This window comes from Pocillopora verrucosa, chromosome 3 (genome assembly GCF_036669915.1).
Source record: "Pocillopora verrucosa isolate sample1 chromosome 3, ASM3666991v2, whole genome shotgun sequence".
Classification (NCBI taxonomy): domain Eukaryota; kingdom Metazoa; phylum Cnidaria; class Anthozoa; order Scleractinia; family Pocilloporidae; genus Pocillopora; species Pocillopora verrucosa.
The window spans coordinates 8,032,177-8,045,957 of record NC_089314.1 but is presented as its reverse complement, the minus strand read 5'-3'; the positions used below and the strand labels follow the sequence as shown (position 1 = coordinate 8,045,957).

The 13,781-nt window shown below is 37.3% G+C and overlaps 1 protein-coding gene and 1 pseudogene across 1 annotated transcript; both read right to left on the bottom strand.

Moving 5' to 3' along the window:
• Positions 1 to 7,573: 7,573 nt before the first annotated feature.
• Positions 7,574 to 8,784, bottom strand: LOC131788590 (uncharacterized; annotated as a pseudogene).
• Positions 8,785 to 10,444: 1,660 nt separating this feature from the next.
• Positions 10,445 to 11,745, bottom strand: LOC131788587 (uncharacterized). The gene is made up of 2 exons (XM_059105672.2): positions 11,374 to 11,745; positions 10,445 to 11,147 (listed from the first exon to the last, which is right to left on the bottom strand). The coding sequence occupies exons 1-2, from the start codon at positions 11,695 to 11,697 to the stop codon at positions 10,488 to 10,490; spliced, it is 984 nt and encodes a 327-aa protein (XP_058961655.2). The 5' UTR covers positions 11,698 to 11,745; the 3' UTR covers positions 10,445 to 10,487.
• Positions 11,746 to 13,781: the final 2,036 nt, after the last annotated feature.

Below are 13,781 nucleotides of genomic sequence, written 5' to 3'. Positions count from 1 at the left end.
TGAAAAATGATATTTTTGCTGCTGTCTTTCTGTCAAGTTGAACGGAGTACGACTTGCAGCAAAGACCGCATTTGATTTTTGCCTCATTGATGGCTGTCGAACCTTCAAGTTTCTCAAGCTCTGAAACAAATTATAAGAAAAATACAGAATGAGTAACTGGCCTTTTTAATATAATTATATGTGCATAACTCCAATATGCTTTTTTACATTCAGCTGTAAGACATTTTTGTTAAAACGGGCTAAAATGAAAACACAACGATATATATCTTGAACACATTTTAGTGTGTAGTATCGCCGTATATTTCTAAGAGTCTTGCAGTATTTTGGCCAGCCCGAAGGGTAAATGAAAATAAAAATGACGAGTACAAATGTACAGCAATACCGCACAAAAATGTCTAATAAGAAATTTATCTAACGATGTTCCATGACTTTTTTTTTAAATCGTTCGCGCGCTCAGCTCAATATGAACACGGAACCTGTTAAACCGGTCTTGGAAGCATCACAAAAACCAGTGCGCTGTGTACATGTACAACAAATTTAGTGGTTCAAGTTCCAGACCCCCCGCCTTGGTTATTAGTCGACGTACCGTGTTTTTAGATACGACATTGGCTCTTTCCACCCGGCGAACTAGATGCTGAGGGTAACTCTGAGATGAACGAGGAAATCCTAGTAGTTCCTTCATGCTAAGAAATCTGACATAAGCATACGTATGGTGGGAACAGAACTCGAACGCAGAATTTTCCTTTTACATGGAATGCTATAAAAGCCTCATATTTGACTGCTACGAGAAATTCAGCCATGTGAAAATAAATAATTACAGGAAATCCCCAAATCCTTGATCAAAGACAGGTTTGTACTTTTATAGAGTTCTGGCCGTTTTCTTCGCTTATACTGAAATATTTGCCGAAGCTATTGTTATATTAAATTTTAATATACTGTACCTGCATTTAGCGCACGTAGCTCACTCTGTTAACGATCGGTTCGCACAGCTATCGCATTATCTTCTTTAAGTTTCTTCACAAGCGCTCTATCCTCTTTTACATCTTGACGTGATTTCCTTTTAGTTGATGATTTCGATTCTTCCTTTGGGTTCTGGGGGTTGCTTCTTTTGACATTGTCTCAAGAAGTGGGGAGAAAACACTCGCCTACGTCTCGTGTTTCTCCCTACACTTCTTTCGTGCTCTAGCCGCTTCCTTCGTGCTTTATAACAGAACAGAGCACAGTCAAGGCTTCTCTATTTGTTAAATAGTCCATTTTTATTCAAATTACGGATTTCTTACCGCTTAGCTCGCTTTCCCCATCTGAGCCAAGCAAGAAGGGCTATTCCAGCTCCAGTTGCTGCTGTGTTGTTATGGCGTATTTCTCCGCTTTGCCATTGATTTTCGTCAGGCGGTAAAATTTCAGGTCAAATGACCCCAAGCCGAACTTTTGAGCTTGCTCGTTGAGCCCAAGAAACTCGATAATATTTTTTTGGAACGACGAAAATAATTTATTCTCATCCGCGACTTTAACCCTGGTCTTATATCTTTCCATAGGCTTCTCTTCTCCAGCGCGATAGAGACTTACTATCGCTTTTAATACAGCCATCGCAACCAGTCAGCATGAAAGGAAATAGAAAGTCGTAAAATACTAGAGCTGTCAAAACGTCTGTCAGCTCGCGCAACGACATCCATGCGAATACGCAGACACTTTCGACACTTCCGGTTTCGATTGTAATTCTCGCTACCAGAACACATAATAAACGCATAACACATTAGACTCAACAAAAGAACTCGAGACCTTATTTTGTGATTAGACCTTTTTACGGTTTAACATTTTTTTACGGCTAACGGTTAAAATTCTTTCATTTTTACGCCTAACGGCTAAATTTTTGGCCGTTTTACGGCTAACGGTTAACCCCATTGAGACCCTCGTTCAAGGGTACAGCGGCAAATGGACCGCTGTATGATTCACACTGTATGATGCGTCCTGTTTCATCACTACGTATTTCGGTCAGCAGTCTACACATGCCTATGCCAAACCTATGAGCTTGGTCTATCTAGCAAGGATGGTGATTCTTCGTTTACCTTTCAGATCGTTTGGATCATTTGCAATCTTTGCAATGCTTTCTTTCAATTTATTAAGTCTTTTAACGTCTTTTTTTCACAGAACTCTACGACAAAGCGGACGTTTATCGTTTATACCCAAAGGCCTCAGGCCATCTGGCTGATTAGTCTCGTAGCATGGCGATATAAGGTTCATATTAAACAACAGCGCCCACAAGAAAGGTAGCAGTTAAATGGGCTGCTGGGCCCTGAGCCGAGAAACATACCTCGTGCAATTTGACTGGTGCGAGCAACACACACGAATTTTGTAAAAATGATTGGTTTAATAAATGATAAACAAACTAAATTTTACGACTAATTTATTATTTTTACTTTTTCACCATGAAAAGAAACAAAAATGGATCATAAATATGCCCTAGTCAATCACGTGATATGCAAATTAGAGGCGTCAGATCGTACCACGGAGCTTTCCAATTTTGTACACAACGGTCTTTGTAGTGTTGTTTTGGGTGGATCATTGAATCAAAGAACTTTACTTTCACTTGCAACCTCTATTTGGTGGGTTGATTAATGACTATAACTTTTCCCCGTGGAAGGAAAAAATCAGGAGAAGAACAAATACAGGAGAAACATCTTTATAGTTTATAACATTTGGTGTGCAGATGCAGGCTTGATGATCAGCAGTCTTGCCTCTTTACAGCTGCGTGGCGTCTGCGAAAATAATGAAGAACGCAGAAGGGTTAAACGAGTCTACGAGTCCTTGCATAAGACTTTGGAATGCACGCCAGTTGTAACAATGTTAGCACTCAATTAAAGTATCTTTCAGTTAAAGTATCCAGGCCTAAATTACTTAATGCAATGGCTGCAGTCATCAAAGCCTAGAACTGATTATCAAGCAGTGATTGGAGATTGTCACAAGAGAATTCACTCAACTTAGGGTCTTACTATCGTACTTGCTTTTACGTAGGTGAGCAACAAAAATGAGTTTGTGTAGAATAAATAAAAACTAATCTCGGCCGCCTCCCTCCTCCACAGAACAATTCCGCTATTCTTTACCGCGAGCCCAAAACTTGATGGAAACTTTCAACTTTAATGACTGAGTAATTTTACTCTCTCGTCCAGAAATTTTATTTGGAAAAGTCAATTCAAGTCCACGAGCTTTTGGAGTCTTACTAACATTTTTTATTTATACCTTTTAAAGAAATTAACCTATCGGCTCGTATTAACCTTCTTAAAAATGGAGTTATCCCAAGGTTTTACCAGCAAATAAGAATAAAAACTAAAGAGAGATAGTTTCGTCTTATCAAGAGCTTGGGAAAAAGAAGAAATTACAAGTTCTCATAAGAAATCGAGGCTCTAACCCTTGGAATTCCGCGCTTCGATGCTCCGATGCGCGGAATTCGAAGATCTAAGTTTGAATTTCTCATGGGGACTCAGAATTTTTCGTCGTCTCTCTCTCGAGACAAGACAAAAAACATCTTTCTCTACTTTACTACCGAGCTCAAAATTTACCATCTTTCTTATTCGTAATGCAAAACTTTCCTGATTATTTACCTAAACTTGTACTAAAAGTACAAAATGACATACTGTGTGCTGTTGATGATAACAAGTCGGTTATACTCCTTCTACTCGACTTGTCCTCAGCCTTTGATACGGTTGACCATTTGATACTGTTATCTAGACCCTCCCATCGTTTTGGTATAAAGGGTAATGACCTTGCTTGGTTTGATTCGTATCTTAAATCTCGCAAACAGTTTGTGCAAATTGAAGATTGTCAGTCATCACAACGTTGTTTAGCACATGGGGTGCCTCAAGGATCTGTGTTAGGTCCCTTGCTGTATTTATTATATACATCTCCGATTGCTGATATTATCAATTTTCATAGTCTACAGTACCATTTGTATGCTGATGATTCTCAACTTTACATTTCTTTTAAAACCGACTGCTTTGCTGACCTCGCTCAAGCCAAGTCATCTGTTGAGCTATGTGTCAAAGATATTGACTGGTGGATGACAAACAACATGCTAAAGCTCAATCAGGAGAAAACTGAACTGATTGTTATTAGTTCAAAATTCCGCCCAAAGCCTGTCATTTCATATGTGTCAGTTGGTGATGAACAAATACTACCCAAATCTTCAGCTAGTAATCTCGGTGTCATATTTGACGAATGCTGTAATATGGTGGAACATGTAAATAAGATCTGCAAAACGTCGTACTACCACTTAAGGAACATTTCTAAAATTAGGAAGTACATCACTGAGGAAACTACGGAAATTCTTCTTAATGCATTTGTTAGTTCAAAACTAGATTACTGTAACCCTTTATTGTATGGCCTCCCTAAGCATGTGATAAGTAGTTTGCAGTCTGTGCAAAACACGGCTGCTCGTATCGTTACTTTAACCAAGAAATTTGATCATATCACCCCTGTATTGATTCAACTGCATTGGTTACCTGTTCACTTTCGGATTCTTTTTAAAGTTTTATTGTTAGTTTATAAGGCCCTAAATGGTATGGCACCATTATATATCACGGAATTACTTAGTTATCGTACATGTTCACGTACGCTACGCTCTACTGATCAAAAATTTCTGGAGACAGGGCCTTTTCCGTTGCTGCACCTAAACTCTGGAATGAGCTGCCATTAGATCTTAGAAGTTTAGATACAATTAATTTATTCAAGAAACACTTAAAGACCGATCATTTTAAAAAAGTATATAATGTTTAACTTTTTGATAATTTGGAATAGGATTTACTGTGATATTTTTATAAATAAGTCTGCAAATAGGTTTTTAATATATTCATATTTTATTACCAGTGGGATCTTTTTAATTATTTTAATATTATGAATTGTAAAGCGCTTTGGTCAATTAGTGGAGTTAGCGCTATATAAGAAATGTTAAATTAAATATAAAAAAAATTAAATTAAAATTAAACTTGTAATGTTTTGTCGCAAGTTTTTCTACATATCGTTTACTCTTCTTTTTGTTACTTTTGTTGTTAGTACAAAATGCTAATATTTTAAAGGTAATTCAAGGAAGCATCTGTGAGCACAGTAGAGAATAACGACTTGATCAACAGGCCTATCAGGACGCGGTTGTAGGAAAGAGAGTCAAAAGATTCAGGATACTGCTGACAATAACGTTCATGCGCACAGTAGTAGTATGAAAACAGAACAAAAAAAATGATAAATGGTGTTGTAAGAGGGAAATACTCCATGAAACGCTCACAATAGACCTCGTCGCCATAGCAATAGTACGGAAAGAGAATGTAAAAGAGAACAGTGCTTTTTGAGAGTATGTGGGTAAACAACCTTCTATTACTTACATCATTTTCCATCTCATAGATAAAACGCTTTCTGTGACTGAAATTTGAAACTTAGAGGATATTTTTAGCGAAAAGGGGCATAGATCATATTTCAGAGACCTGAAAGGTACCTGGGGGCAGCGAGCAAAAGATAGAACAACCTGGAAGAACCTAATTATAGGGCCTGAAATCTTCATGAAGCAGTCACTGTCGGGTCGGCAGACGGCATACTATTGAAAGAACAGGCATTTACCTTTTGATGGTAGACTGGCCAAAGTATATGTCTTCGTGGAAAGATTTCAAATGGTATTGTGGTTTTTTTTTTTGTCGAATTACTTTCAAATCTTGAAAAGGTCTAGACGAGTTTGAATTTAAATTGTAAATATTTTTGCCATGTTTTTATGCTCAAGTCCCTGGTACTGCAACTTAAAGGCATATTTTCTTTCAGTAACTCTTACTATGAATATATTTATTTCTGATGATATGATTTTTAGCAACCAACATGAATTTTCATTTTGCCATCGAAAGCCCATTGTCATCCTGACTGTTAATTTTGCTAGAGATTATGTTTTGGAAATTTGTCATTTGGGAAAAAAATCTCCAATCAAAACAAAGTACAGTAAATTCACATGAACCCGAAGCTTCAAGGAAAACTAAAAAAGGTTCAAGTTAGTCTCGTATCCAGACCATCCAGGGACAGGCGGTTATTCAGTTACACGGTAGGATCTGGGTACGAGATTAGGTCTGAGTTATCGGGAGTTCGAGTTACCGCGAACCAGAAGTAAGGGGAAAAGGGTATTTGTTGTTTTTTCTATTCATACAATGTAAATTTGAATCAAATTTAATAAGAGAGTGGAGTCAAGAGGAAATGGAACACTAAATTTCTGCAGAAAATCACAACGTGACGTAAATGTTTTGGACTACCGTGTATTGTTTCGATTTGCCACGTATTGACAGACGTGGTTCGACGTGGTTCGAGTTATCAAGAGTAAAATATATGAAGAATGACCTTAATGGAAACGAAAATTGCCCCGAGTTAGTTGGAGGTTCAAGTTATCGCGGGTTCAAGTTACCGTGGATCAAATTGCCGTAGATGCATGACCAAAATCCAGGGAAAATCGATTTGGCTCGAGTTAGCGCGTGGTTCGAGTTAGCCTTGGTTCGAGTCATCGGGATTCGACTGTTTTCAATAAAAGGAAAGAGGAAATATACATAGTTGGGTTGTTTAACTTGGGCTAAAAGAAATTTTTTTTTTTACATTAATTTATTGATATCACCATACTTCCAATAACAGCAACATACAATATTTACAAAGCGGACAATACTAAACTAATACAATCTACGATACAATGGTTATGAAGTATTTAGTTAGTTTAGTTAGTCAGTAAGTTGATCAGCTCAGTTTGATTTAGTCATTAGTTTTTATTTAGAATAAATTTACTCAATGGATTCGAATTCCGAAGTGATCTTGGTTTAAGCGCTAGCTATAGCGATAAGTTTTTAGATTGTAGAAGCCTCGTCTAACTTCCATGGGTGGGCGCGCTTAGTTTGTCTAATGACCTGGATTTGGACCCACACGAAAGTTCTTGTTTTTGCAAACGCAGTCATTGATAGAATCACTTGATCAGAAGAATTATGATTAAGTACTTTGTTGTTCATTTCGAAATTCACGTTTGATTTAGTGTTCCAACGACAAATTTTTATCCCCCAAGGTCAGCCAGCTGGTATGCCTGCCCGTATTTATCAAAAGAGAATACAAACTGAAGCATATTTGTTATACTACTTATTACTCTACGTTAGTTATACCATACCACTGATTACGTTGCGTTACCAACAAAACAACTACAATTACATTATGCCTCAAATTACGTTACTTCTGATAGGTTACGCTACTTAAATAGTTACCCTCTTTGCACTACTTTGCATTATTTATGGAGGCTACTTACTCTAGATTTCAATTATTACATTAGGCAGCGTAAGAAAAAACAACAACAACAACAAAACAGAAGATATTTACATCATTTACATGACAGCGCTCTTTTTTTTCAAATACAATAATTAGCAAGCTAGTTTATTTACATTTTTTTTTTCTTGTAAGAGCAGGTTATCGTTTTTCTTTGCTGTGTTTCAAATTAAAGGGGTTTTTTTGGGTGTGACAGGTCTCATCAGAAAAGTAAGAAAGAAATATGAAGACTGGAAAATACAGTCAGTCAGTGAGAAAGTGGTCAAACTCTTAAACCAAACCAATAGCTGTTTGTGGCAGAGCTACTTGATGTGCAGCAGAAGTTAGGATTGTACACTTCATACCGACCAAAATTTTGCTCGCTATACCTGTCATTATCTTGAATGGACCCTGGTGCTCTACCAAATGCGCAATGCTTTTTATAGCTTCGGTGGACTAAAATGTATCCAGCGGATTGATACTAAACCGCGGTGCACTTTTCAGAGCTGTGTCTATGGACATTGATGTAATCGACGAGTTCAAAAGTTTTAGCACCCTTATATGTCAACAAGTCGAAGTTTTTAAACTTTGCTCGAACGTAATCTATAGTCGACAACGCTCGCAGGATCGAAGCTGCAAGTTATTCGCCAGTATGTTGACTTAGATCTCAATCCTTTCATGCGATCTAATTGAAGCCTGTACGCCTCCCAGTTGGGAACCTCTGGGCTCATTGGCTCATTTGAGAACAAAGCCTGTCGGGTAAAAGGTTTCCCAACGTTCTGTAAGCTTTCTGACATAACTAGTGTCCAGGCCCAACCGGGTTGTCAGGTGAAGTCGCAGTAGACTTTAAACATATCACCGTTGTTGTCATGGATACAGAAAAAGCCTGATGCAGGGTTAATGGTCAGTTGTCTTGCCTCTCTGCAGCTGCGTGGTGCCTACCAAAATAAAAAGAAAACTCAGAATGCAGAAGGGCTAAACTTCTACGAGCTCTAACAAGTCCAAGCTCCATCGAGCCTTTCAAACATTGAAAGGTTGTTTTAGGAGTGCTCCACTCTTTCTCTCTCCCATTCATTCTACTTTCGTTTAGGTACCTAACTTTTGAAAATGCTATGATTCTGAAGTTATTTAAAGAAGGATAAACAGAGATGGAAAACACAGCTACGTTACCTTCCTCTGCCGTGCGAAAACATAACCAGCTTTTTCCACCAAGTTTTCCTGATCGCCCTCTTTTCCGCCGTTTAACTCACAAACGCCATGGTCGGACTCTGACATTTGGTAGTTGTATGATGAACATGACGGAAGAGACAAGCATCTGTGAGCACAAGAGAGAATTCCACCACGAGTGAACAACGACTTGATCACCTGGCCGATCAGAACGCGGTTGTATAAGAGAGAGTCAAAGGACTCCCTGAAACGCCCACAGTAAAACTCGTCACCATAGCCATAGTAAGAAAAGAGAAAGTAAAGGAGAACAGTGCTTTTTGACAACATCTTTGTTAAAATCTCGAAGAAACTCAACGGCCAGACAAGAGTTGGGCTACTTGTTTGACTTGTATAAATGTTAGCGTACAATGCATTTATCACCAAGGTCATGAGTTAAAAATGTCAAAGCAATAAAATATTAATTTGCTTCTCTTTGTCTATTTACTTTTTTCAATTAAGTTAAAGAGAAATTAAGAGAGAGTTATTTCATTACAGTGAGTTGGTTTTTACAAACACTTTGAAAAATGTTTATCGCAACATCATTATCACAGACGGGTATTTCATCAACAAAGTCTCATGACTTATACGTAAGTTTTACGCGTGAGGTAGTACGCTCGCTTTGACTTAGAAATTAGCATTTGAAGGGAAATTTCTTCAGCTGAAGAGACTTTCTAGAAGCATATATCTTACGCCTTTTTGGAAGAGCAATTGCGAAGAGACCCAGTTTTCTACCCACGGTAAAGAGGTTGTGTACGCGCAAAGACATGATCGAGGATCGATGCACCGAAGTCCACCTCCGAGCACAGTTCAGTCATAATTCCATCTTCACAGTTAATTAATAACTGCATAGAGTGTTCTAAAGTCTCAGCAGGTTCTTTTATCAAAAGACTTTTAAAAACACCAACACAAACTATTCAAAATCATTTGAGACATCGTGAATTTTTATTCAAAGTAAAGCTGGTTTCAGCTAAAGCTATAGCCTAAGATTCCAAGCTGCAGTTCTTCTGTTCAGTAACTGATCACAGATGCCTTCAAGGTGCGGTAAAGACAAAAAATTACCATATTAGGTGCTGCCGACTGTTTCACAAAATAGCTCTTGCATGGGTAGCATGTCTGTTGATTATTATTTCTTATAAGCCTGGGTTCTTCTTTTCCGCTTTGCTAGGGGAAATAAAAACAGTTGGAAGCTAAGAGTACGTCAACAAGGTAAATATGAATGTTATCATTTGTGTATGATACTTTAAAAGCTTGATAGGGAATTAGAGACATTTTTTTTCCATATATTTATGTTCAAGTCCCCTATACTGCAACTTAATGCATATTGTATGTTAGTAACTGTTCTTTTTCATCTATTTGTTTTATTTATTTCTGATAATTCTCATGAAATTCATTTTTCTCAAAAATGGTCACGTCGGAAATGATAGCCGATCAAACCACAATATTCAACAAACAAATAGAACAGATATGCAAAGCTTTGTGGCTTATCTTGGGCCTAATAAAATATTAAGTTTTTCAAACTTTTAAATTTTTATTGTTTATTAATACTCCAATGAAAGAAACAATATTTTTGAAGCTAATAATACAAAACTAATGCTATCTACGACACAAGGCAATGGTACTGAGTTCGTTACCTTACTTACAATACTAATTATTACTCCACGTTAGTTATATTATACAATGCTATACGGATTACTTTCCGTCACCAATACAACTAGTTATATTAGAATTGGAATAGCGTTACTTCTAATAATATGAATTTCGTAACCTAATTGTATAATTACAATTTTTGCAGTACTTTGCATAACTTATGAAATCTACTTACTCTGATTTTTAATCATCGTATCAACAAGCATAGAAAAACAACAACAACAAGACATAAAAACGAAAAACTTCTACATCACTGATGTCTCAGTACTTTTTTTCAAATGAAATAATAAGCAAGCTAGTTTATTTACATGTTTTTTTTTCTCGTCAGAGCAATGAGAAAAAGTTCAAACTTGTGAACCAAACCAGTAGTTGGTTGTGGCAGAGTTATTTGATGTGCACCGGAAGTTAGGATTGTAAAATGCATACCGACCAAAATTTTGCTCGCTATGAACGCCAACTTGAATGGACCCAGGTGCTCCAGCAAAGTCGCAGAGGGTTTCATTGCTTTTGTGGGTTAAAATGTAGTCACGGGCCTGATACCAAACTGCGGTGCAGTTTTTACAGTTGTGTCCATGGACATCGATGTAATCGACGAGTTCACAAGTTTTACTACCCCCATCCTTATGAGTCAATAAGTCGAAGTCTTTAAACTTTGCTCGAACGTAATCTCTATAGTCGACAACGCTCGCAAGATTGAGACTGCAAGTTATTCGCCAGTGTGTTGACTCAGATCTCAACCCTTTCATGCGGTCTAATTGAAGCCTGTACGCTTCCCAGTTGGGAACGTCTGGGTTCATTGGCTCATTTTTGAACAAACCCCGTCGGGTAAAAGGTTCGCCAACGTTCTGTAAGCTTTCTGACATAACTAGAGTCCAGGCCCAACCGGGCTCTGAGGTGAAGTCGCAGTAGACTTTAAACTCATGACAGTTGTTGTCTTGGATATAGAAATAGCCTGATGCAGGCTTACTGATCAGCTGTCTTGCCTCTTTGCAGCTGCGTGGCGGCTGCGAAAATGAAAAAGAACGCAGAAGGGTTAAACTCCTACGAGCTCTAACAAGTCCTATCTCGAGCTTATCAAAGACCTTTTTGGATTCTTTTACTCCTCTCTCCTTCCCTCCCGTTCACTTCACTCTTCTCTGCTTTCGTTTAGGTATTTTATTTATAAAAATGCAACGATTCTGAAGTGATTTTAAGAAGGATGAACCAAGGTGGCAAACACAGCTAAGTTACCTTTCTCCGCCGTGCGAAAACATAACCAGCTTTTTCCACCAAGTTTTCCTGATCGCCCTCTTTTCCGCCGTTTAACTCACAAACGCCATGGGCGGACTCTGACATTTGGTAGTTGTATGATGAACATGACGGAAGAGACAAGCATCTGTGAGCACAGGAGAGAATTCCACCGCGAGTGAACAACGACTTGATCACCTGGCCGATCAGAACACGGTTGTATAAGAGGGAATCAAAGGACTCCCTGAAACGCTCACAGTAATTTCCGTTACAATAGTAACAGTATGAAAAGAATATGTAAAGGAGAACGAAGTTTTTGGAGAACATTTTAGTTAAAATCTCGAAACAACTCAACGGTTAGACAAGGGTTGGGCTACTTCTGTAACTTGTAAAAATGTTAGCGTACAATTAATACATTTATCAACAAGGCCATGGATTAAAAATGTAAAAGTAATAAAATATTAATTTGCTCTTCTTTGTCTATTTCCTTTTCTCAATTAAGTTATGGAAAAATTTAGAGAGTAAGGTAAAGTAAAGTTAAACTTAATTTACAGGGTAAGTAGCCCATTCATCTCCAAGGCTGGTCTCCATAGGAGCCCTGTATCTTAAAAAATTAATTTGTATGAAGAATTTTCATAAACTATCATATTCAAAGAGACTAATAAACATACAACAATAGAATTTAAGAACTACATTAAGAGCCTAAAAAAGAAGAGAAGAAATGTCTTGCTCGGCTGCAACACGTCTGAATGTTTTTCACTCTTCACAATGTTTATTGGGAGTTTGTTAAAAATTTTTGCGCCTGTAAAGAGAAAGATCCTTTTCCTAAAATACTGTTTAACGTTTGGTAGGGATAGCCTCAGAGAGAACTACTTTATTAAGGTCAATTTTTTTTTAAACAAAATTTAATTAGCTGATGAAAGATCCTTCCAGCAACCTAACTAATTCAGATGGGTGTTTAATTACTGAAACATAATTTTCATGTGTCAATGAAACACTGGCTGTGACTGAGTAATGTGCATTGTAAGGAAAATTCCTTTTAGCAAAGATATTTTCTAAAATCATATATCTCAACATGGATTTATAAATAGTTTTTATGTGTGAGATAATACGCTCGCTCTGACTTAGTAATTCGCATTTGAAGGAAAATTTGTTCAAGAAAAGATGGTTTCCAAAAGCATGTATCTTATGCTTTTATGGAAAGGCAATGGCGACGAGACCGAGTTTTCTATACTTAAACAGCTAAACACTTAGAATAAAAAGAAAATTGATTTTTTCAAGAGAATTCTAGCCCTTTGGGTCTCGATTTGTTTCTGTTTTCCTTTCTTTTGTATTTTTTTTTTTGGTCAACATGTGGATCAACATAAGAATTTTCTCAGAGGAAAAAAAATGCAACGGAGTCGGAGACAATGTTGCGGTATATGGTTTTGTTAAGTCTCAGTTGGTTTATTCTATCGAAATACTTCCAAACACTTGGCAGTCTTAATTCCAGATTCAGGATTAAGCTTAATTATAACTATTGCTATGGTTTTTGTTAAGTCTCAGCGGGTCTTTCCATAAAAACACCTTGTGATGCAAAACCTTGCTGTGCCAATAACAATAGCGTTATCCTTAAGACACTTATAGTAAAAAGAACATCGATTTTTTTCACGAGAATTCTAGCCCGTTGAGTTTAATTTATTTCTGTTTTCCCTTCGCTTGTATTTTTTACTTTTGGTCAACATGTGAATCAACATAAGAATTTTCTCAGAGAAAAAAAATACAATGGTTTTAATTTCCTTTAAAATATAGGGAGATTATTGAGTCGGAGACAATGTTGCCTCCCGAAAAGACACAGTTGCTTTAGCCCCACAAGGAAAACAAACAATGAAAAAAGAAAAAGCAATAAAATGCGTTGTTGACCTTATTTGAGCTTTTATCCATCGAAAGCATCAGGGATGCCGAACGAAGACCACTACGCAAAAGTAAAAGTAATTTTCAAGCTTCTGGTGTAATCTATAGACAATCAGGAATCACTTCTATGACAATGTAATGTGACTGACCGATTATGACTCCCTTCAGATGCTACAAATGGATGCCGCCATGGATGTTTGTTGATACAGATGCTACATGGAGTATTAGATTGATTGAAGGCGGGGGTTGTACGGCACATGAATTAATATTAAAAGGCCTTCACTTTTCCAATTCAAGAATAAAGAGAGCCATTCCCTATACTCTTATCGCAAGAAAAGTCTTTTGCAAGAAGTTTGCATCCCACAAAATCATGACACATGGCATTGAGCCTTCTTTTTTCTTTTGTTTCCAAGCCCTTAACATACTGAAAGCCTTTTTTGCCAACCCTTTATTGTCTTCATTAAAGTGCCTACGACACGAAAGTTTTTTTTTTTTGCATTTTCTGGGCAATAGCTGTA

Bases quoted from the DNA above. Each gene is read 5' to 3' on its own strand.
- LOC131788587 (XM_059105672.2), bottom strand. From the start codon at position 11,697: ATGTTCTCCAAAAACTTCGTTCTCCTTTACATATTCTTTTCATACTGT. The intron at 11,148-11,373 runs GTAACTTAGCTG...TCATTTTCGCAG, and splicing joins TTTTCGCACGGCGGAGAAAG to CCGCCACGCAGCTGCAAAGA.